Below are 21,726 nucleotides of genomic sequence, written 5' to 3' on the forward strand. Positions count from 1 at the left end.
GGTGTAGGGGGCACAGATGAACTTGTTTTTGGAATGAGAATGGGTGCTGTTGCTATACAAGTCATGCTTAGCACGATTTGGCTGAATAAACAAGCTTGTAATGTTTACAGTGACTTAATGTCAACCCTAATTTTACCCAGACTGCTTGTTGTTTTTTGCTTACTTTGGAGCAGTTTATTTTTTAAAGTGCAAACAGATAGTCAGTGTCATATACTGTATGAATATGTAAATCAAAACATGCATTTTGCAGATGCTTTGTCCAAAGGGACATACAGGGCTTTTAGTCTGTACATCAGTATGTGCGTTCTTTGGGATCGAACCCTTGACATTTGTGTTGTGCTATATGTGTATAATGCAATACGCTACCATTTAAGCTATAGGAAGATATGAGTAGCATTTAAGTTTTGATAACTTTCTGATATATAGGTTTATGACCCAACAGATTATCTAATAATGTTTTTTTTCAAACAAATCCTAATTATTCCATTCCAATATACCAAAGAGAATCATGCTCAGTAAAACGATACAGCATAAGACAAGCGCGATAATGGATAGAATGGGTAAAAAGAAGAAGTGAATGTGTGCTCACCATAGATGTGCCAAACAGGAGGGATAATCCCACTGACAAAAGCAGCAAGACTGCAGGCTCGTAAGAGGCAAGCTGAGCCCCAGAAAACCGCTCTTCGTCTTCCTTTAACTGGATTTGCGGAGTAGCGCTGCTGTTTATCTGTGTACGGGGTCGGCTAATGGCCACTGGCTGGCTGCACTGGGGTAATCTAATCAGGATACAGCGATTTTCATTAAACCGCTCGGGCGGGATTATTCCCCGTCACAAGCCGATTGAAAGGGGACATTTTTAAATGGGGTTAACAGCTTGTTATAAGATTGGTGAGTCTAAGTAAGGGATAGTAGTGATGGGGGGGTTCTATTATGGTAGATGCCCAGCTAATCTTCATTACTCAGTGCTAAGAGAATGCCACATGGGTGGGGGTATTAAACACGTGGAGACAAAAGAGAACAAGGAGGAAGAACAGGAGGAAACAAAAGGGAGCTGGCCATCTTAGAGTATGTTGGAAGTGGGGGCTGAGCTATGGGGCGTTTTGTTTCATAAGATGCATGGCCCTTTGGGGATTTTATACAGGGCTGCAGTTACATACCATACTGTAACATGACTAATAGGCCAAGATCTCAAAGGGAGTCAATTTCAGCTGCAAGCCCATTATCGGCAGATTTAAACAGAGGTCTTTATTTTACCAAGATGCAATGGTGGATAGTTAGGAAGTTTACATTGCTGTGCCTAGCTCAAACACAGCAATGTACTGTAATTTTTACAAATGATTCAGCCCATTAAATGACATGTCACTCAAATTAAGTCCCACTGAGCTCATAATAATAATTAAAACTGTATGGGAGTTGTTTTACATTTCCATTATGTCACCACATGGCTTCATACACCAAGGAGCTCAGGTTCGCCATGTGAATGTTTACTCTGTCGTATGAAGCCCCAGTCAGCAAACCAGCAGGTGCTCTCATTACTTCTATCTCACTGGTATCAGTCAAGCTTCCTCACTTCTTTTTTGGTGTATGGGATGAAACATGTGAACTGCACATCTAAGTGAAGGACAGGAGGGGAATGGTCTTATTCACTGGCCACATGGTCTTTTCAGATAAATGAGAAGATGGCAGCATTAACAGTGTCGTTTAAAAACAATTATGACTCATTCAATGTTGTGCTCCATTGCAGTGACCTAAAAATCCTTGTTAAACCCTGCATAGACGTCAGTGTGTTTCCTCATGCTATATATAACTCAGAATGACTCTTTGTAATAAACCACAGGATGTGAGTTACATGGAAAGCCTAACAGCATTCACAAGGATACATCCTTGAGAGGAAACTCAGCATCCTGTCCCAAGTAGCATGAAGCCAGCCGAAAGGAAACGAAATGGGAAACTGCATAGATGGGATGCAGAGGTCCATGCCTTGCTGTAGACACTGTGACTTGAAGCATAAAGAAGTTATGTAACCCCGCCAGGCCCCCGTGCTTTGGTCAAAAAATCGGTCTGGGCCAATCTTTTTGTGCATGCTTATCGACAGGATTGCAGCGTGGACCAGTATGGGCATGTTAGCCTGAGGGGCATGGATACGGTAACCTGTCCAATCTCCAATTTAGCCTCTGGATCAGGCCGCAGTGATGGACAAAAGCAGTTATGATAACAGGAATTCGAAACCCCCTCCCAATCTGGCAGCTGCCCTACCAGTCTTTGTGCTGCAGGGATTTTTTACGCACGAAAGGCTCCAAAACAAAATGAAGAATGTAGATTAGCAAAGCCGCTTAAAAAAATTAAACAACTTGCTTGAGCCTGTTCGCAAGGCTCACCTCCAAGAGATAGCAGAAGGCTGGCCGTTTCTGGTTTGTGTGATAACTTACTGCAAGGATTTCCTACCCAATTTCTCAGTGCCGGGATAGGCATCCCAGTTAATTGCCATCGCTCACTTAAGTCAACGTAAATGGCTTTTTCATCCGTGCATCTGTCCTCTTTATAATTATCCTGCAGTGTGGTAATTACACAGACTACGCACAACGGGTATTTTATGGGACAACAAACTCCTTTGCTCTTTACTTGTCTCTATTCCCCCACTTTCATGTGAGAGAGGGGCAAACACAAATTTCATCTTTGAAAGCCTGTCTAAGGGCCATTTACAAAAATCACTGTACTGCTATTTGCTGAATGCTTCGCAGGAATATAAGCTGGAGTGATGAGAATGTTGTCTGTCACGAGTGGAGAGTTAGGGCTTTGGCGACGCCAATAAAAATGGCATAAGCAATCTCACACAGAGCCAACTGCTTGCAGTGTAGTTATCCCTTCTATCTGGATAGTTAGAACTACAAGAAGGTTAACAGTTTTAATTCAGTAAAAACATCTGAACAGGGTAATTTGAAATAGCTTTGAAAACGCAGACTAAAAGCATACATCTATCATAGACACCTTTGCTTCAAATGTCCGCTTTACAGATACATCCTATGATCAGATACTGCGTCAGCATGTGCTCAGAATGTTTAATCACTAACTGCCGTTGTGTTCTGAGCTTCAATCCTTGCAGCCTGTATCGTGTTCTCCATGTGGCTATCGCCCAGCTCATCTCTCTAACAACAGACACAAAGCCCTGCCACTCTGCAAGTGAGCCATAAATGGACTGATGTGGGTAAAGTGGGAGGGAGCATTTGATCATGAACTGATGTATAAAAGCTTTTTGTGAAGCATGGAATCACAGGCTACTAACTTGGGATGATGATGAATCTTAAGGTTGGTGAAACTATGGTTGAAATCCCTCTTCGTGGATTGACTTAGTCTTGTATGTTTTTTTTTAAATTTTATAGCAATTAAGATTTGCATTAATATCCTGTCAAGAGTGCACTGTTGATCATATTAAACTGTAATCCCTGCAAGGAGTTTTTTATTGTTTTATCAGTGTTGTACACTAAAATCGCCATCCATTATCTCCTTCAGAGTCTATCGTTCATGCATGCAGACACGCAAACAAAGACACCTACGCAAATCCAGCCCACACAATCCCAGCGAAAAAATGACCTCATCCTCCACGAACTCCCTCCTCCCTGCACTCTGGAGCAGCTGGGCCAAGAGTGAGGTCACCTGAGACGATGAAGTCCCACCCCCTTTGACTCACTCCCACATTGCTTTTTACTGTGATGGCACTTTGAACCCAATTACCAGCCTTTGACAAGGCTGCTACAGTGACATAAAAGGCAACCTAACAGGGACTTGATGAATGCCTTTGCAGTCTATTAATTCCTGACTACAATGGAAGCTGCGGACAGGGAGACCTTTGCCAAGTGTGCGTGGTGAATGTGGGCATCCAGAGTTGCACTTGACTGCATCTAACTCTAATGCGAGTTTTCCCTCTCTGGGACTGACGTGCTTGCCCAAGAGTTGAGCTTTATAAAGCCACCGTGCTCACAGACGGGGTGGGATGGCTGAACTGTGGGGTGCTCCTGCTGCCGTCGCACCTGCTTGCGCAGCAGGGGGTAGGCCTCTGCCCGGGGGCTCTGCTTACCCACCTTTCCAAAATTCCTCAGGCTTCCTCTGATTATCACAAAGTCGCAAATGCAATGACAGAATAAATATTAGGAAAACATAGCAATACTGTGATGGATCGTAGGCATTACCTCATCATTTTACTGGAATCTACAGTGCAGTCGGATGCATTTAGCACTTTGCATTTGACAAAGTGGGTGATCTCATCCTAAATACTGTAAAGTAGAGATGAGTCACATGCACTCAAAATGTAGAATTGAGCTGTTGGCCTGTCTGAGGATCGCCTGAGGGGGAGGGTGGTGAAACAGCGAGAGTGTCAGCATGATGCGTACGCTGGCGCAGAGAAGGGTTGTCTGGGGGGTGCAGGGAGTCGGCAAGTCTCTGCTGCGTTTGCTCAGTGCAACGGCCCATGCTTAAAAGCAAACACTCACACCACCTGCTTCAATGAACCCAAGATGGTAAGAGAGGTACCCACTGGGCATCTCTTAATGTGTAGGGGCGTTGTGTAGGCACACTCGTCGCAAATCTTGAACAGCCTTTTTGCGATCTGGTATACCTATGCACATACATTTGAGCACACACACACACAATGGCACTTGAACACAGACAAGCCCCATTCCAATAGTGCCTGGCTAGTCCCCCAGGTATTCCCGGCAACATCACAGATTAAAATAGCACCCGACCCACATAGCTGTACACTGGCTCAGCCTCCCCTTCAGCGAAGGCAGACTTACGTTCCCTAAGTCTTTGCTATCTTGACTGCAAACACTTCACAAATGCTGTCATTTTTGCACCCTGATTCCACAGCATTCGCACCAGATGGTAAAAACGCTGTCATACCAGCCAGGTGCTTTGAGAAGATGGTGCTAAGAGAAATCAGTGACACCCCAAAAACAAGAATAATATGAATATCTCAGCTGTCTGTATGATCATTTTTGTATAAATTATGTCAAGATGATAAAGACAGGCACAAATGGTGGAAAGTGGGTCTCTGTACTAAACAAAGAGAGAAAGCTTAATGTTTCAATGATCAGGACAAATATTCCAAGGTCGCTGGTCCTCAGCGCATGACCCATTTAACAGAGCCATAACAAACTGGAAAGACTAAGAGCAGCACGCTTGTTCTGTCTCCATCCCAAAAGCACTCAGCAGGACTCGCGGTGAACAACCTTCAGGACGAAAGCACATTTATAATTTTGTGTGGACATGCTGGGGAGGTTATTATGTGTGTCGGGCAGCTTCACATGCTTATCAACACAAACAGATTTGTATTCATTTATTTAAGATGAAAAGAGCAATTGAACACTAAAACATTTTCTATAATCACCGTATGCTGGTATGTATTTTTTGCCGGCTCTCTAAAGCAAGTCAATGATTGTGTTTGGTGGAAAAGGGTTTAATGCCAGCAATAGTGAACAGGTGGGTCTCACAGCAGAGCAGCTCATAGTAGCCTTAAGCAGAGATGGCAGTGCCTGCAGATCCTTAGCCAATGCTATATCGGGTATACAGTATGGCACCTGGCACAATTTAGAGAGGGTCTGGACTGCCTAAAATAAAAGGCTTAGAATAAAGCTTAAAGAAACAATATGGCGCCTACACCAGATTAGTAGCCATCACCAGGGGATGTAACCAGAGTAACTGTAATAGTAAGGCTGTTCTGTTGATGAATGTAGAGGATGTTGGCAGCTGTCCATGTGGTGGTAGTAACGCTTTGGACAAGGGGAAGCAAAAGGGGGGCCTGCAGGGGGAACAGTGGAGAACCCCATTAGTAAACAAGGGCTTGGTTTCCTCCAGTGAACTGGCAACGAGTGAGGAGGAAGTGGTGAGCGCTGGAAGCCATGAAGGCACATTTAGAAACTTGCTTTCGAGGAGCAAAACCCGCAAACTTACTCTGACAGTGTTTTTCTAGCCTCCAGTGTGTGCTTGATGGGGTGGTCCTGCTTTCTGACCTGTGCTCAAAATCAGCTCTCTAGTGTGTTAGCATCAAGCCTCTTTGCTCACTGGAGCAAAGAGCCGCGCTTGTACGCTGTTCCACACCGTCAGGTTGGACACACACCGGTCCTGTGCCTGGGTGCCAGAGGGGCATCTGCCCTTTTTATTTTCTCCCCATGTAATTACTGGACAGAACTGTGAGCTAGGTGGAGGGCAGTGAGATGTACAGACATCCTACATGAGCGCCATGTAAAACAAATGTTTTGCCGATAACATCAAAGCAAAGTGATAATACAACTCAATAATTTGCATAGAACATAATGTGTTTAATCTGACTCTGAATATATAAATAGACACAAAGAATCTTGTTTTGGTTTTCATGTAATTTGTCATGCAAATTTTCCGGTAATGGAAAGGGCAATGGCAGGTAGAGCGAAAATTGTCACATTATTACACTTGACCTGCGTGCAATGCCGTATTTGAAGTAAGGATGTGGCTTACTGGCTTCACACTTTAACCATAGAATTTAGTTCAGTGGGGAACAAGATGAAAGAGAAAGGATGAATAAAATAAGCTGGTGGAAAAGCATGGTCAAACTGGTCTGGCACATCAGCAGTATGGAGTGAGGCCAAGTCATGTGGCCACCAGAGAGAGACAGACAGATGATATGCAAATTTGCACACACACACACAGTTTCACAGGTCACAACTATCCAAAACAACCCAGGTACAGTACAAAATCAAAAGGCAAGGTTGACATGGTGATTAGGCCGATACGTTCTGTATCTTAAAATCTATTGCTGTGTTTTGCTGCTTTGTGACAAATTTAAAGCTGTTTTTGTCATTTTGTAAATACTTAATAATTCACCAGGCTTACTATGACTTGTTTCAAGGTCACAAAACATACCCTAAGGGAACATTATACGTGCCGGAAAAGTACATGTTGTAAGTCACAGTATGGCAATGGTTCTTGCGACACGTCCTTATTCATTGTAGGTCACCACACCACCAAAACAAACAATGAGCTCACCACTCCTGTTTGGCAGCTTGACAACAGGTGTTTGGTGATCCAGACCCGAGTATCCTGCTACCCTGAAACCTAATCTTAAATCGTACTCTACACTACACAAAAGACTCCAGATTCCTCTAGAGAACACGTCAAGCTTGTCAGCATGGTTTCTACTACGTCTACATGAGTCCAGTCAACACACTGACATACTGATAATATATATAGCTTAAAAATGCAACTGGATAAAAGCTTTTGCCAAATGCATAAAATGTAAACTGTAAGTGCAAATTGAAAATGATGTTGATGCAAATATATTTTATTACAGTAAAAATGAGATGCAGGTTACAAAATAACCTGACAGCAGTCTTGGATTTGCCGTATGCGCACTTCTATTCTGTCAATGTTCCAGCAGGGAATTTCCAGAAGGCCAAGCAGATGCAAGTAAAGTGTGGCACCATCAACACCCCCCACTCTGCATCTCAGGAGCACTTGAATAAACATGTGAGACATCCTTCACCTCTTAACACGACTCTCTCCTCTGCCTTCTCTCCTACCTCTCTGCATTTCTTTATTTGTACCTAGACAGTGTGTAGGCCTACCAATAACTGGCTGGGAATACACAAAATACCATTATTTATTATTTAGCCCACCTGGTTTATGTAACTCATCCTTTTGCTAATACCTAGTGCAGCATTCTCAAATGGTGTTGAGGTACCATTTGCAATAAGGAAGTATTGATTTGCAGTCTGCTGTTTTTCAGGGTGGTGTGAAAGATATCATCAAGCTGTTAGTCTGAGTTTGTATGCATGTGTGTACTTGCACTTAGAGAAAAATGGCCGGTTGCACTCGGCCTGTTAATCAAATCCTTGAGTGGCTAAACTGCCTCTCCATAGAGACCAAAGAGGGACCCTAGGCCTCATGCATAAAGATGCATTCCAAACACTCATTTTTCTCTGTCTTTTACTCTATCTGTCCATATAGATGCTGCTTGTCGTCTCTATGGACTGAGAGACTCTTGAAAAAGCAGGCAGACAAATGACCCTCACCGTCACCACCATCCACCGGCTCCTTAATCATGGCCCCAGAAAAGCTCTTGATCCCTAAATAAGACCACCTCCACTAGCAATCACTCGCAGGGGTGGGGATAATTAGCACATTGCTCTCTGTCTGCAAGCTGGAGAAGTGGATGAGGGCAAGAAGTCTGTTCAGTTTAAAACTGTCGTCTTACGGGATCAAAGAACTTCTTTGCAAAAAAAGCAGGTTCTGCGTAAATATTTTAAAAGGTTCTTGAATAACCTTGTTCTGGGAATGTACTGCAAATGTGACCAAGCATTTCCTTGTGCCCACGGCTACATATTGTCCTACTGTAGGTGGGACAATAGCAGGCAAACAATAAACACTCTTGGTACCGGTGAACACGGTCCGTACTTACTGGAAACAGACTGGGAGTTTATGTTGTCAGTGTATATATTACAAACGCCCCAGCAAATCAGTGTTTCTCTTTCCATCCCTATACAGTATTCATGTATGATGTCATCATTAATGCACTGCTTTTGGCTGTCAAAGGAAATATAATTTGTCTAGTCAGGAGATTGACGGAAGCTACAGCGCTTTCCAGGAAATGTAGTTACATGGGTTTAATGCTCTCAAGAGTCGGTTTCCTTCGCATAGACATTCTTTACTTTTGCACCCTTGTTATCAAACCCGTTCGCCTCTTTTACTTGCCTGGGTGCGTTTGTTGTACACTTGTTTGTATTTTCATGTTTATGAAGAATGCCGCTGGTTTCGTCCCTTGTGACGTTTTCAATCGAGTCTGTATCATGATACAACAGATTAAAATCAAAAATATGGACAACTGAAATTTTTTATTACAATGCTGCATATGAAAATGCATTTTTAGAGCATATTTTCGAACAATTTTAGTTTTTTTCCCTCGAGATGCCAATTACCATCACAGTTTCTTGTTTCATCACACCTACGTTTGACTATTCAAAAACCTACCAACTGCCAGTTTGATGGGGTCTTTGATCCACCTCTAGCACACAGAATATATTACAGAGCAATTGTCAAATTTCATAGTGAAAGATATTTGGTAAACGCAGCACATCGTGCAGCTTGGACTGTGCGTTAATCCCTAATGAACTTAAAACAGAAAACATATAGTATAATAGTAACATATAACATAGAATAATAGTAAGGTATTGCAGAATTTTGTATAATTTTCACAACTAGTTGTTTATCATATACGTTAAAGAAATAATTCACTCAAAAATGAAAATTCTCTTATTTACACACTCTCATGTTGTTACAAACAAACATGTATACATTTCTTTGTTCTGATAAACACAAAGGAAGATATTGTGAGAAATGTTTCTAAACAAATCATTCATGAGCCCCATTCACTTCCATAGTATTCTTTTTTCCTACTATGGGAGTGAATGGGACTTATGATTGATTTAGTTACAAACATTCCTCAAATGTTCATTAGAACAAAGAAATGTATAAATATTATAAGAGTGAGTAAATAATGAAATAATTTTCATTTTTGGGTGAACTATCCCTTTAAGGTTCTGTTAAGACCTTATGTCTTTTAGGAGAAATACAATTCTGTATTGTTCCACAAATTACAAAGTACAGTGTTACTGGTAAATTGGCTTTACTGGTAAAATGACCAGAATGACTTTACTAGTAAGTACACTAATGCATAAACCATTCACACATCAGTACAAAAATGTTTTCTGTAAACAGTCACCTCTTTGCTGGTGTTGTGTTTAAAAACATGCCATTGTATGCATGTGACATTTTCATTTTTGTGGCAAATGTTTACCTTCAGACAGTTGCCTGTGACCCAACAACACCAAATTAGACCATTTCAAACCACATTACTAAACTGCACTCTAAAAATGGCTGGGTTATTTTTAAACTATAATGGGTAAATATTGGACACAACACATGTTGGCGCAGTAACCCCATCATCACACCAGAGGTCGAAGTGCTGCAAACTAAGTGCTCTTCCCCATACAATATAGTTCTCATTTTTTATCCACTTAAAAAATCCCCACGTTATATTTAGTGCCACCATACTTACTCATGTAACAGTTTTAAATATAGAAAACATGGAAGTGTTTGGTGGCTTCTGTTTGGATCTTAAGGAATGAATGGGGCTAGGCTAAATGCTAACACATTCACGATGCGCTGTGCAAAGATGAATTGCATGCATTGAAAAGAGATAGGTATGTATTCACGTGTCTAAGTTGAGATAAGAACATAGTAAAATATTGAAAAACGGTGGTGTTTTCCTTTAACCGTAATTTAACAGTAAGGCTTCATGGGTGAAATGGCTTCAGAAAATTTTGACCAAATCTGTTGAACGTACACAAATGCATTATTCAGACTACATAGTCTCTGAATCTAAGCATAGCCGAGTAAAGCCAGTTTGTCACAAGACAGATCGCAGTCAGTTTATAATTCAATTTTCAGAAATTGAATAGTTACTGTGTTTTGCACAGCAGTATACATCAGTATTACATTGTTTTAATGCCTGTGCAGCTGGTACAGTATAACCCTTATTCAAACATATCAGGAGAATGCGACTGAAAGGTTCCCACTTCAAAGACAGACCTGGTTCAGCCTGTACATGAAAGACCCTCCTGCACCTCACTACCGCCTAATTACTATCACCTGTCTACAGACTGACTGATCCGCTCTGTCTGGGTCTCGGTACAAAAAACAACCTTGCTCTTGCTCCAGTTACTCATCGCTGCACACCCCATCTTAATCCAAAAAGGTAGGTGGGGAGATAAACAGACTTTTCTTTTGCAATATCAGACAATGACGTGACAGTGATTCAAAGTGTACAGTAAATCCAGACAGCGCTTAGTTTTTGACCTCACCATTCACTGGCAGGGGCAAGCGTACAGGAAATGCCCAATACAATGGGCTGGTTTATGTCACACTGATACCAACACAGTCGTGACTCATGCAAGGAACAACAGTAAGTTGCCCAGGGTGATTGTAAAAGAGTTTCAGGAGAGATGATGGACTCTGTTTAGCCAGTGCTGTTGTGTTGTAATTCATTGATCATATGTGATTTTATGTCTTGCAAACATATGTGATTTTATGTCTTAAAAGATTTATCAGTGCCGTTTCCAATTCTCCTGATTTATATGAGACACCAAGGTAATGTTATGTAACTGACTATTACAGATGATATAGAGGTAGTGTCAAAATTGCTAGAATGATTTGTGATAGTCTTGGAGGCAGTTAAAATGGATTGAGCAGTATAAACAGATTCCCATATGCTGTTTTTTCAAACAAACGTGCGTTTATGAATATACAGCATGCATTATAGCTGTATATTTTCCATGATATTATTGAAATGTTTTTTTTACAGACAAATGTACAAATAAGTTGCAAACATTTCGTTTTTTATTTATTTCATCAGGGCCGGCTAAAATAAATCTTAATTTTCATGCCTGCACCGGTGTCTCTAATCTTCGCCATTATATGGGCCAATCAATGATCCAGTGGAAACCAAACAGCTGACTTGATCAATTAAGCTGTAAAAATTTCAAATTAGCTTTATCCCCCTAATAGGATTACAATGAGTGACAAGCACTTTCCATTCTGGTTCAACAGGATATACCACCATCATAGTGACTAATGGAGTCTAATGCCTGGTTCAGCAGAGGTCATCGAGGTCAAAGCTGAAGGAGGGGAAGAAAGGTGACACTGCAGTCAAGCTTTCGCAAATGCGTGACATATCTGGGTAAGATAACTTTGTGACAGCTTATTTATCTTTGGGTTGGAGTCCTTACATTTTATTGCATACCTTAGCGTCAACATGTGCTGAAAGGCCTGTTGTCACTTTAAAGAGAGACTGGTGTAACAGGTTTAAAATACAGGTCATGTTTCCCTCAATATAAGGTCAGCAAGTAAGGACATCATTAAAAAAAGTACTGGCGCTGTATTGGTACTAAAGGTTTTCTGGAGACCAGAAAAGACTTGAGGGTTGTGTCAGAAGATATACTGTGAGAAAGCAGCTGTGCTACTCTAGAGTATTACATAATGGACATTTCAGTGTTTGCTGCCTAGATAAAGCCCGAATGCTTTCAGCTGGAACGCACTTAGTGAGGAAACCGAAGGAATATAATTAAAGAATAGGATGAAACTAAAAGGAGAATAAATGCTGGTATTCAAGTTTCATAGTAAATCAGAAGACAAGAGGTTAGTGAGGATTGGTTAGGTGTGGGTCCTAACCTTTGAAACACTGATTGAGGATGTAAATCCATTTTTTATGTTATAACTTGCATACGCTTTCTCAAACCCACCCACCGACCCACTATCCACGCCTTTGTTTCCAAAAGTTACTGGGTCGTGAAATGCGAAAACTCACAGCATAGAATATGCAAGCACTGCGATTCATTATCTTGTCAAACTGGGCTTCTCTGGGACAGACCAAGCTCAACATTTGAGAGCCGTACTGCTTTCGTGTCGTACTGCTGCCTGCAGCTTCTCTCTAAGGCTTTCGTGACCCTGCTCATATGAGTTGACTGTGGTGTGTTTCTTTGGGTCAGCTGTCTGCCCTCCAGCTGCCAGTGTATACGTTTGCCATATCACATTCTCAATCCCTAATGATATGCCATAAAAGCTATTGATAGAACGTAACAAAAAACAGCAGCCTCTCAGTCTCTGTTTTACAGTATTTTCAGGGCAGCCAGGTCTCATGGGTTTCGACTGCAAAACTTAGTAGTCCTACACGAGGCTCAGAATATAGGTCCATAACAATCAGATCTTGTTTGTGAATTTGCTACAGCAAAGTCAAATATATTTGAATTATGGGTGGCTAGGAAAACTTTTAGAACAAACACATTGGAGAAGATCATGGTAAGGACAGGTATGCCAGGATTTGGTAGACAAAGAGAGAGTGACCCATTTTCTCCGTGGCCCACAAAAAGCTTGCCGTTCACAAGACTAAACAGCAAAAAGCCCACGTGGTGCACTGGCTGATGGAAGACAGATGGATAGATGCAGACAAACAGACTCAGCCCCCACCCCTATCTCTAAGGTGATGCTTACTAATTGGCCAGTCTTCCTTGACTGCCTCTAATGGCGTTGTTTACTACCTCCGTCTCATTCCCCAGGCCATTCCACCTGCTTTCCAGCCTCCAGTGAGAGTCGTACTGGGTGGCACTGCTTAGGGAGGGGGGTGAAAGCCAACAGGAGCTCTCTTGTTGCACAAACAGCCGCTCTTTGAATTAACCCCACTTGCGGGTCACTGCTGAAATAATCCTCAATTCTGTGCCCTAAGATAGGTTGGCGAGCTGTGATTACAGCTATGTCTTTTCCTCTGTGTTCTTTTCTTGACAGTGAAAGATAGCGTCTTTGTTCAAGTCGAGAGAGACGGTGCCAGCGGCCCGCGTCCCTTGCGGGGAATGGATGCGGTGCATGTCAGGCCCAGGAAAGACTTCATCAAAGATTTGCGGACAACCTCTCGTCATCCCCAAGCACATCAGCTCCTTCACCCTCCCTTCTGTGGACCTTGTGCCCCATCCCTGGTCTCAGCCTGAGCTCTGAAACTCAATTCACCCATATCGCATCCATTAAGGTCTGATTCATGCTCCACTCGCAAGGGGCCAAGCACAGCTATCCATCTTGTCTCTCGCTTAAAGGGTGCTGTTTACCTTCCACTGGCAGATCTAGGGCTTTGCTTAAAAACCATGCTAACCTGTAAAAGCATCAAATTTTAACTGTGATGTCACTCTCAGGAGAAAAGCTTTTATAGTTACTTGTCTATTGAACAAGGTCTTTTTCTTCGCGCCGACTTTTGTGACTTTTATTGTTTCTCCTTTCAGGCTGGTTGTCTGCTGATGCTGGCTGAGACTGTCTCTGTTGTCTGCATCAGTGGCACAGCAACACATCTGCAGGTTGTATTGCCTGCTCACAATATGAGCTCGTTTTTTTCCAGGCATTGCAAGGCTAGTAAAACAAACTTACTCTGTCTTTGTTTCTTTTCATAGGGCAGCCAGCAATCAAAAGTAAAATATAAATCATAGCGAAGCACAATTTGTCTTTTTCACTCTATTTTGCCCTCTGTCCCAAGCACATGGATAAATGTAAATCAGCAGGCAAAATTCCAATCCTGTGTGTGCTTGAACAACCAATTCACCACATTTCAGGGAATGACTGTCAGTGCACCCCCACACACGCCATTATTTGATACAACCATGATCCTTTAAGTTAATTTAGCAGATGAACCAGACCTGTTTGTCTTCCCGCAGTATTCTGTTCAAAAGAATGAGCAACTGCCAAATCGCATTTTCCTTTTTACTCATGCCAGTGTGTCCGTATTTGCATTTGTGACCAGATAATCTCTGTGTTGGTTTAGAAGTGCTCGTGGGGGTAGATCTGTTTCAAGTTCACACATCAGCGATAAATAACCACTCGCTGCATTTCCCTGCAGTTGAGCACATGGAATTGCAATGAGTTCGAGACAGCCGGTGCATGCGTGCAGGGGCATGCATCGCCACATTGATTTCTAGAAGTCCTTCTTACCCTCAAATCATAAATCGTGGTATTACATTGCACCTGTTTAATTTACAGCTTGTCCAAATCTCTGCTACTAAAAAACAATATCACCCAAAAACACGATGAATGCACTTGATTTGCACAATGTATTAAACTCTTCACCTAAAAACGTGACCCTGACATAGTGACTTGCCTGTGCATCTATTTGCAAATTTTACACATCTTGCTATAGTCCGTAAAAGATCAAGACAACATTTTTAACAACATTTACCCCTTTAAGATTGTCAAACAGCACCACATCAAATTTTCTTAGGATTATTTGTGATCTGGATGCATCTTCTTCACAAGCACTCACGCGCGCACCCTCGTGGCAGAGGTAATACATAATACATGATGATCGGGAACAGCTCTAACATCGTCGGACCAAAAAACACAGAGTAAACCGACAGATGCGAATGCATTATTTAATAACTAGTCACATATTGTAGGCAAGAGCTTTTTTTCTCTGGGCAAAATTGCGTGCGCCTTAACAAATCGCCATTGAGTAAATTACAAGTAGAAGCTTCATAAATCATCTCGATGTGTGGAAATAAATGCGTCTGACTCCCTCAATGAAATATGTTTGTGTACAAAAGACTCCTTGCAGCACATAATATACTGGTTTGTTAACTAATAACCACTTTCTCCTGATAAATAAAACAAGAAGATCTTATATAGTTATAATTAGCATAGTGTGCACTTCCATGACTGCGAGTGTGATAGCAACAGTAAGCGGAATCATTTAGAGACGTAAACAGCGTGTTAAAGCATCGCTTATCTACACACTGTCACTTAAGTGAAGTTGTGAATCTTTCCATAAGATACATGTGCGCGCATACACGCGCCTTGTTTATGAGTACTAACTTACTAGCACGCGCAAACTCTGTATCTCTCACCTGCTGCCAGTTCTCCTCCAGCGACGGCATCGCAGAGAAGTAGCCCGTGTCATGCACCAGCTGAAGTTCCTGAAAAATACTGTAATTCGCCAACACGTCCATGTTGATGCTCGCAAGCAAAAAAAGCAAGTTGCTTTGATCCTCAACTACGATCGTTTCTTTTTAGCCCACTGTCAAAAGCAGATCAAAATCAGTCAAATCCTCCGCGAAGTGTACTTTAAAGCTGGCGATCTTGGCTCGCGATGAGCAAAAAATAAAAAAATATCTTGTCACTTAATTGCAATCCCCGCGAACTCTCAGATCCTCAGCCTGGGAGTGGGATGCAAACTCGGTGACGGGAACTGTCCACCTATTTCCGCATTGCCCGATTGCTCTGTCTGATTTGCGCTATAAATTCCAGGTAGGCTTCTCTTGAATGCCGTGGATCACCAAGGCAAGTTACTGGGCTAGCGAGCGAGAGAAAGCCAAGGGAACCAAGGGGGAGTGGTTTGTTGTCAATCAATTCCGTGCGTGACCATGTAAGGTAAATAGGGTTGATGATCTCACTGGCTTCCAAGTAAGGCGGGGCTTAAATGGCCAAAGAGGTGGAGTCTAATTTGAATTTTGCAGCACAATTGGTTCGCTATAGCTGTCAATCAGGCCGTAGATGGCAGTGAAAGGTGAGCTATTTTTAGAGAGCTATATAGCAGCGCAGCGAGCTGGCGTCTCTCATAAAGACGGAGACGACGCAACGAGCACAAGTAGATATAATGTTGCCGTTTGTAACGTGGGGCAGTTCAACGTCTTTAAAGGATTTATGTCGTAAGTAGTAGAGTAATAGTTACACCACAACTGTCAATAAAGTTGTTTTAGAGTATTAGACTGACATTGTAATAAAAAAATGAGGAACTGGAGAATGTTGGGAAGCGCTACAAACATCCCAGATGTCACACACAAACACTGTGATTTAAGATTCCATAGACGATATAAGTTAAGGGTACTTTAACGTCTTTTGTTTGAAAATTAGAATTTTATAATTTAAAAAAACAAACAATTTTAGACCTTTTTGGCGTTGCCACAAAACCCATCTATAATGGTAGCTATTTCAGCTATTGATTGTATTGATTTACAGTACTAGTCTTGTGTAAAGGCTAATTGACTTATGTTTCTCAATTCTGTAGGCAAGTCAAAAACTGTTGAAAAAGCATTTTGCTATTAAAATCCATAAACTCATTACGAAACTTTTTTAACTAATACAATTTTTAATTTGAAAGTATATTTTCTACATATAACTACTACAAACATACAAAAATTCTGTCAGCAGTCATATGTTAAATATTATAAGCACGCCAGCTTTAATAAAAACCAAAAGACCATGAAGTGTATTTCTCATTTTGTTGTGTAAAGGTTACTTTACTTAGTCTAATTTACACGCTTTTAAAAATGAGGACTCTGGTCTAGATTATGAGAAGCAGATTCATTTCTAAAACAATAACAATTGCTGACAGGAACAGACTTGTGATTTAGGATTCTGTTTGTGGCAATACAAGTGTGTGAGATGAGCTTCACAGGCAAACATATTTACTGTCAGGTCCTGCTCTGCAAGGCTCTATGACTATGCAGGGTGTAGACAAATGTCCCACAGAAAATCTTTGATTTCTTACTTTAAACTTCCAGAACACATTTCGTAAAATAAAGATATCTAGGGACGGTTTCCCCCAGACAGTCCCAGACTAAAATGCATGTTTTAGCTGTTTTAATTTAAGAACACCGTATCCTGTTTAATTTTACCACATTTCATTGACATGTTTTGTCTTGAGATGCACACCTGTAGGGACGGTTTCCCGGACAGGGATTAGACTAGTCCTAGACTAAAATAAATGTAAGCGCGGCATGTCCAAACTAAAAACAACTTGTACTGACAAATTTTAAAATACATCAGTGCCCTTTGTTATGCATCAAAACGCACACAAGTGATTTTTTTTTACTAAGGCATGTTTGTTAAAACTAGTTATATTTCCTAACTAAACTAAGGCCTAGTCTTGGTTTAAAGGGACATTCCACTTTTTTAAATATGGTAATTTTTCAGCTTCCCTAGAGTTAAACTTTTGATTTTTACCGTTTTGGAATCCATTCAGCTGATCTCCCCGCTACTACTTTTAGCATAGCTTAGCACAATCCATTGAATCTGATTAGACCATTAGCATCCCGCTAAAAATAACCAAAGAGTTTCGATATTTTTCCTATATAAATCTTGACTCTTTTATAGTTACGTCGTTTACTAAGACCGACATTTAAAAATTACATTTAAAAGTGATTATTGACTATACTCTCATTCGTAATAATCAAGGACTTTGCTGCTGTAACATGGCTGCAGCAGGCGTAGTGATTAGGGATGCACCGAATTGGGTTCGAATACCGAATCCTAACTCTAGGGAAGCTGGAAAATTAGTATGTTTTTTAAAAAAGTGAAATGTCCCTTTTCATTACGTTTGTTTTTGTTTAATATTAATATGTAGGACATGGCAAATCAATGAATATAATATGTGGAAATACTTTAACAAATTACATGTTTGATTAACAAAACAAAAATGGTACATCAATCAATGATTAATTAATTAATATATTTATTTATTTATTGTGCAGGGTGGTTTAGTCTTTGATCTTTTAGTAACTGCAGGTTAACTTTTCAAAGTTTAATACTATTATTAAAAGACGTACATTTCAAAATTATAATAATTATATAACCTTATAATGTAAGCTTGGAATGATTTGCACCAACAGTGACCTTGTTGTATAAATGAAATCTATATTAAATGACACTAAAGACACACACAAAAAATGTATGTAAATGTAAACACTATTTCAGTTGCAATTAGTGACAGGTGACAGGAGAGACGTGTAAGCCTGACTTTGTAATGTGAAAGAGTGTTTTAGTTGCAGTGAGTAATTGAGTTTGTATGTGCGTTGTGCTTTCTCTCTCTTCCTTTAGTTTCCCAGGGGACATTGGTCTTTGTCTCAGTGGAGTACCGGGGCAGATGGTTGCTAGATTGGCTGTTTCAGGACATTTTCCCTATTGATTTTTACAGGTCTCCCTGCCAGAGAGAATTAGTCGGAGCGGGGGTGGAGAGGACGGAGCGTTTGAAGATGTTCCGCAAGACACTGGCTAACCAAAATGTTTACCAGAAGATACAAGCTGTTTGTGGCTAAACGCTGAAATGCATGCAATTTCCTGTTTTGGAGACCCACACGGTCTAAGAAGGTCAGATGCCGTGGGACATGACCGATTCCTGCCTCATGCTCATTGGCCGGAGTGCTTTGCAGAGGGACCGTGCGTGCTGGATAAAAGAAGCAGGTGTGTGCTTGCATGGTGGGTTAAGGGCAGGTGTGAGTCTGCCAGGCTCTGTGGCACAGCTGGGATGTGTAAGCCCTGATGACTGGTTCATAACTCCCTCCCCCGGCTAACCCTCCGTACCACTGAGTCTGGAACAGCTGCTTTCCACAGAGCCAAGGCATGACCAGCTCGATCCCAGCACCTTACAAACTGGGCCATGGACACTGAATGAATCACACACTAAAAACTGCATGTAAGGCAGACACTTAAAGTTAATTTACTCTCATCTTATTCCAAACTCATATCACTTTCTTTCAATTGTGGAACTCAGCAAGAGACATTAGGGAGATTGTTCATTATTCACTGAAAATCTGTCCCTTAAATCTTAAATAATTATTCAAACATGCACACATCTGCTGCAAAGTTCATCAAGCTCATAAAGTCATGTTGTGACAGTATGGCCTACTGAAACACCATTGCTATTCTTTCTGAATATAACAAATGTGAAGTTGCATATGTTTTTATTACATTTAAAATTTGCAAGCATTGCATGTTTTAAAGAATAATGGCTGACATTTTGGAATTATGGAGACTTTAATAGAATATAGCACACTATCATGAACTCACTTCATGCCTTCAAATTTCTTTGCATCAACATTTGAATGACTTAATGATGACACAGTTTTCAATTTTGGATGAACTATCCTTTTAAACAGGGTTTCCAGACCCTGTCATCACACGTGTCACTGGTTTTTGAGTGCCATGTAGATAATCCCGCTTTGCATGGCCCCTAATTAGCCGTGTTCCCTGTTATTGTTTTTCCCTCTTGCCGCCGAGGTGACATCATGCGAATCTGGTGCTGCTTGGATAGTCATGGAAACTGATCTGTTTGCATAAACACATGGGGCCGACTCTACTCCCCTGCGGTCCCTTGTGTCACCAGGCTTCTCACAGATCCTCGCAGCTACAGGGTTGTACCGTCACTGCACCCTGCCGCGCCACACACACAGGGGAGAGCCTGGCGCCACTACTGTCTGTTCACCCGGTCCAACTCCCAGAGCAACCCCTAACAGGTGACCCTGGGGCGGTCCTCACCAGTCACCCTTCGTCTGACATCCCCCCCACCTCCAGCTGACATCACAGCTTTCCAGCATCTCATCTGCGACCTGTGATCACGCTCGACTCGCTGACATCCTCTTAAGTGTTCCTGCACAGCGGGCGATTACGGCTGCGAGCTCACAACCCGAGAAAGCGGAGTCGCACGCAGTGAGCGGAACATAAATGTTGCCGAGATGAAAAAGGAACTCATTTTTAGTTATGATGAATTCTGCTTACTCAGTCTGAAAACACAAGCTTGCTATGATAAGGCGACACCAAAAGTTGTATTTCATGCAATGTGCGGTGTTTTACGAGCGCATTAATTCGTCATTGCTGATTGCCGGCGAGACGCTGGACTTTTTTGGGTTGTAGATCATACCCCAGTTGGCAGCGCAGCGGTCGTGTACGTGGCATAGCCCGGTAAGGGGAATCAGAGAAGTAAGAGGTTGCAGCATGAGATCATAGCAGTCACACTGAGGTAGGAATGAAATTATATCACGTGTGGGAATTGTCCCAATTAGGTTGGACTGGAGCTCTGCCACAGAGATGAAAACGTCCATTCGCTTTAGACTTCCCTCTTCTGTAGACATGTAGAGAGAGATTTCCCTTCACTCTCTTGCTTTCAAAACATCTGTGTATCTTTCTACCTCTTGTTCTCTCATTCTGCGTTGTTCTATCTTGTCTCATTTAACCTCAACTCTCTATTTCTGTCTATGCTTGTGCACTAAGATGTCCCTGACCTTTAACACCTTTGCTCTTGCTTGAGAGAACACCTTTTATGTGGCTTTGGAAATAGGGAGGTATAGGAGGAGATGGAAAATAAAGAAGATAGAGCCGTTCCCCACTAGTGCGTTCACAATCATTATCAGCCTTTTTGGATGCTGCTCCGCTACGGTCTGCTTTGAAAAGAAGTTTTTTAAAGATTTGAAACCCCTGGAGAAGGGAATGATTAATTTAGCACAAGGAATAATAGTTTAGATGATAAAGGGAATACATTTATCGCAACTCTTTCATCTAGCCCTTATAACTGTGTGCGGGAGAACCCATGAACCTTGAGTTAGGGAAAAATTCGTAGAGCCTTGCTTTCCTCTTTTCCGGTTTTCTTCACCTTGTCATACCTTGTTCCTTTTACCTCCTTTGCGAGGTAAATATTGCTCTTTTGTTATTCAAGAATTACCACTTTCTTTGGTTTTGAGAGGAACCCACAAATGTAAGAAGGCTGCAGTGTCTCCAAATTAAATAAAAAAAGCATTCTTTGGGTTAAGCATGTATGAAGTGAGGTTTCACTGCAGCTCTATTGATGTGGCACACTAGGTTGTAATCTCATTAGTATGCACTATGAGCCTGACCCGGCCGTGCATGCCATGCTTACGGCATTATGGGGGAGAGGAGAGTGTGCCGCACAGCCCAGTATCACATCCATTCAGTTGACACATTGAGAACTCCCTCACACTGTCTCCTCTAAAACAATCCCTCCTTTTTTCTTTTCTATCAGGCTTTAATCACATTATCACACTGTTAGACTCATCTAGTTCTGTTTCATAGCTTTTTTGTTCCATATTTGTTCGTCACACTCCTTTATCTTTTTTTTGCATCTGATCTCACTTTTATCTTCCTCTTTTATCCCCAGTTTCACTTTAATTCCTCCACCTTTATCACTGAAGCTACCGTCTGTGCCTATGAAAGTGTCTTCCTTCTCTCCGTCTCACACCTCGTCTCTTTCTCTCTGCTTCTATCTCGCACCTTTTATCCTGATCTGTCTCTCAGACTCAATGTTACTGCATGAACATCAAGATAAGTCAGACAGACGCACACAGTAACACGCTCAAGAATGAATCTTCCTCCATATATATATAT

At 41.6% G+C, this 21,726-nt stretch overlaps 1 protein-coding gene across 1 annotated transcript in view; it reads right to left on the reverse strand.

Moving 5' to 3' along the window:
- Positions 1–15,948, reverse strand: part of klf7b (Kruppel like factor 7b) — a 45,838-nt gene extending 29,890 nt beyond the window's left edge. Inside the window, exon 1 of the mRNA XM_055216327.2 lies at positions 15,459–15,948. Coding sequence (XP_055072302.2) covers positions 15,459–15,560 — 102 coding nt within the window. The 5' untranslated portion in view covers positions 15,561–15,948. The remainder of the gene's footprint in view (positions 1–15,458) is intronic.
- Between the last annotated feature and the right edge of the window lie 5,778 nt (positions 15,949–21,726).

Source organism: Misgurnus anguillicaudatus, chromosome 17 (genome assembly GCF_027580225.2).
Source record: "Misgurnus anguillicaudatus chromosome 17, ASM2758022v2, whole genome shotgun sequence".
NCBI lineage: Eukaryota > Metazoa > Chordata > Actinopteri > Cypriniformes > Cobitidae > Misgurnus > Misgurnus anguillicaudatus.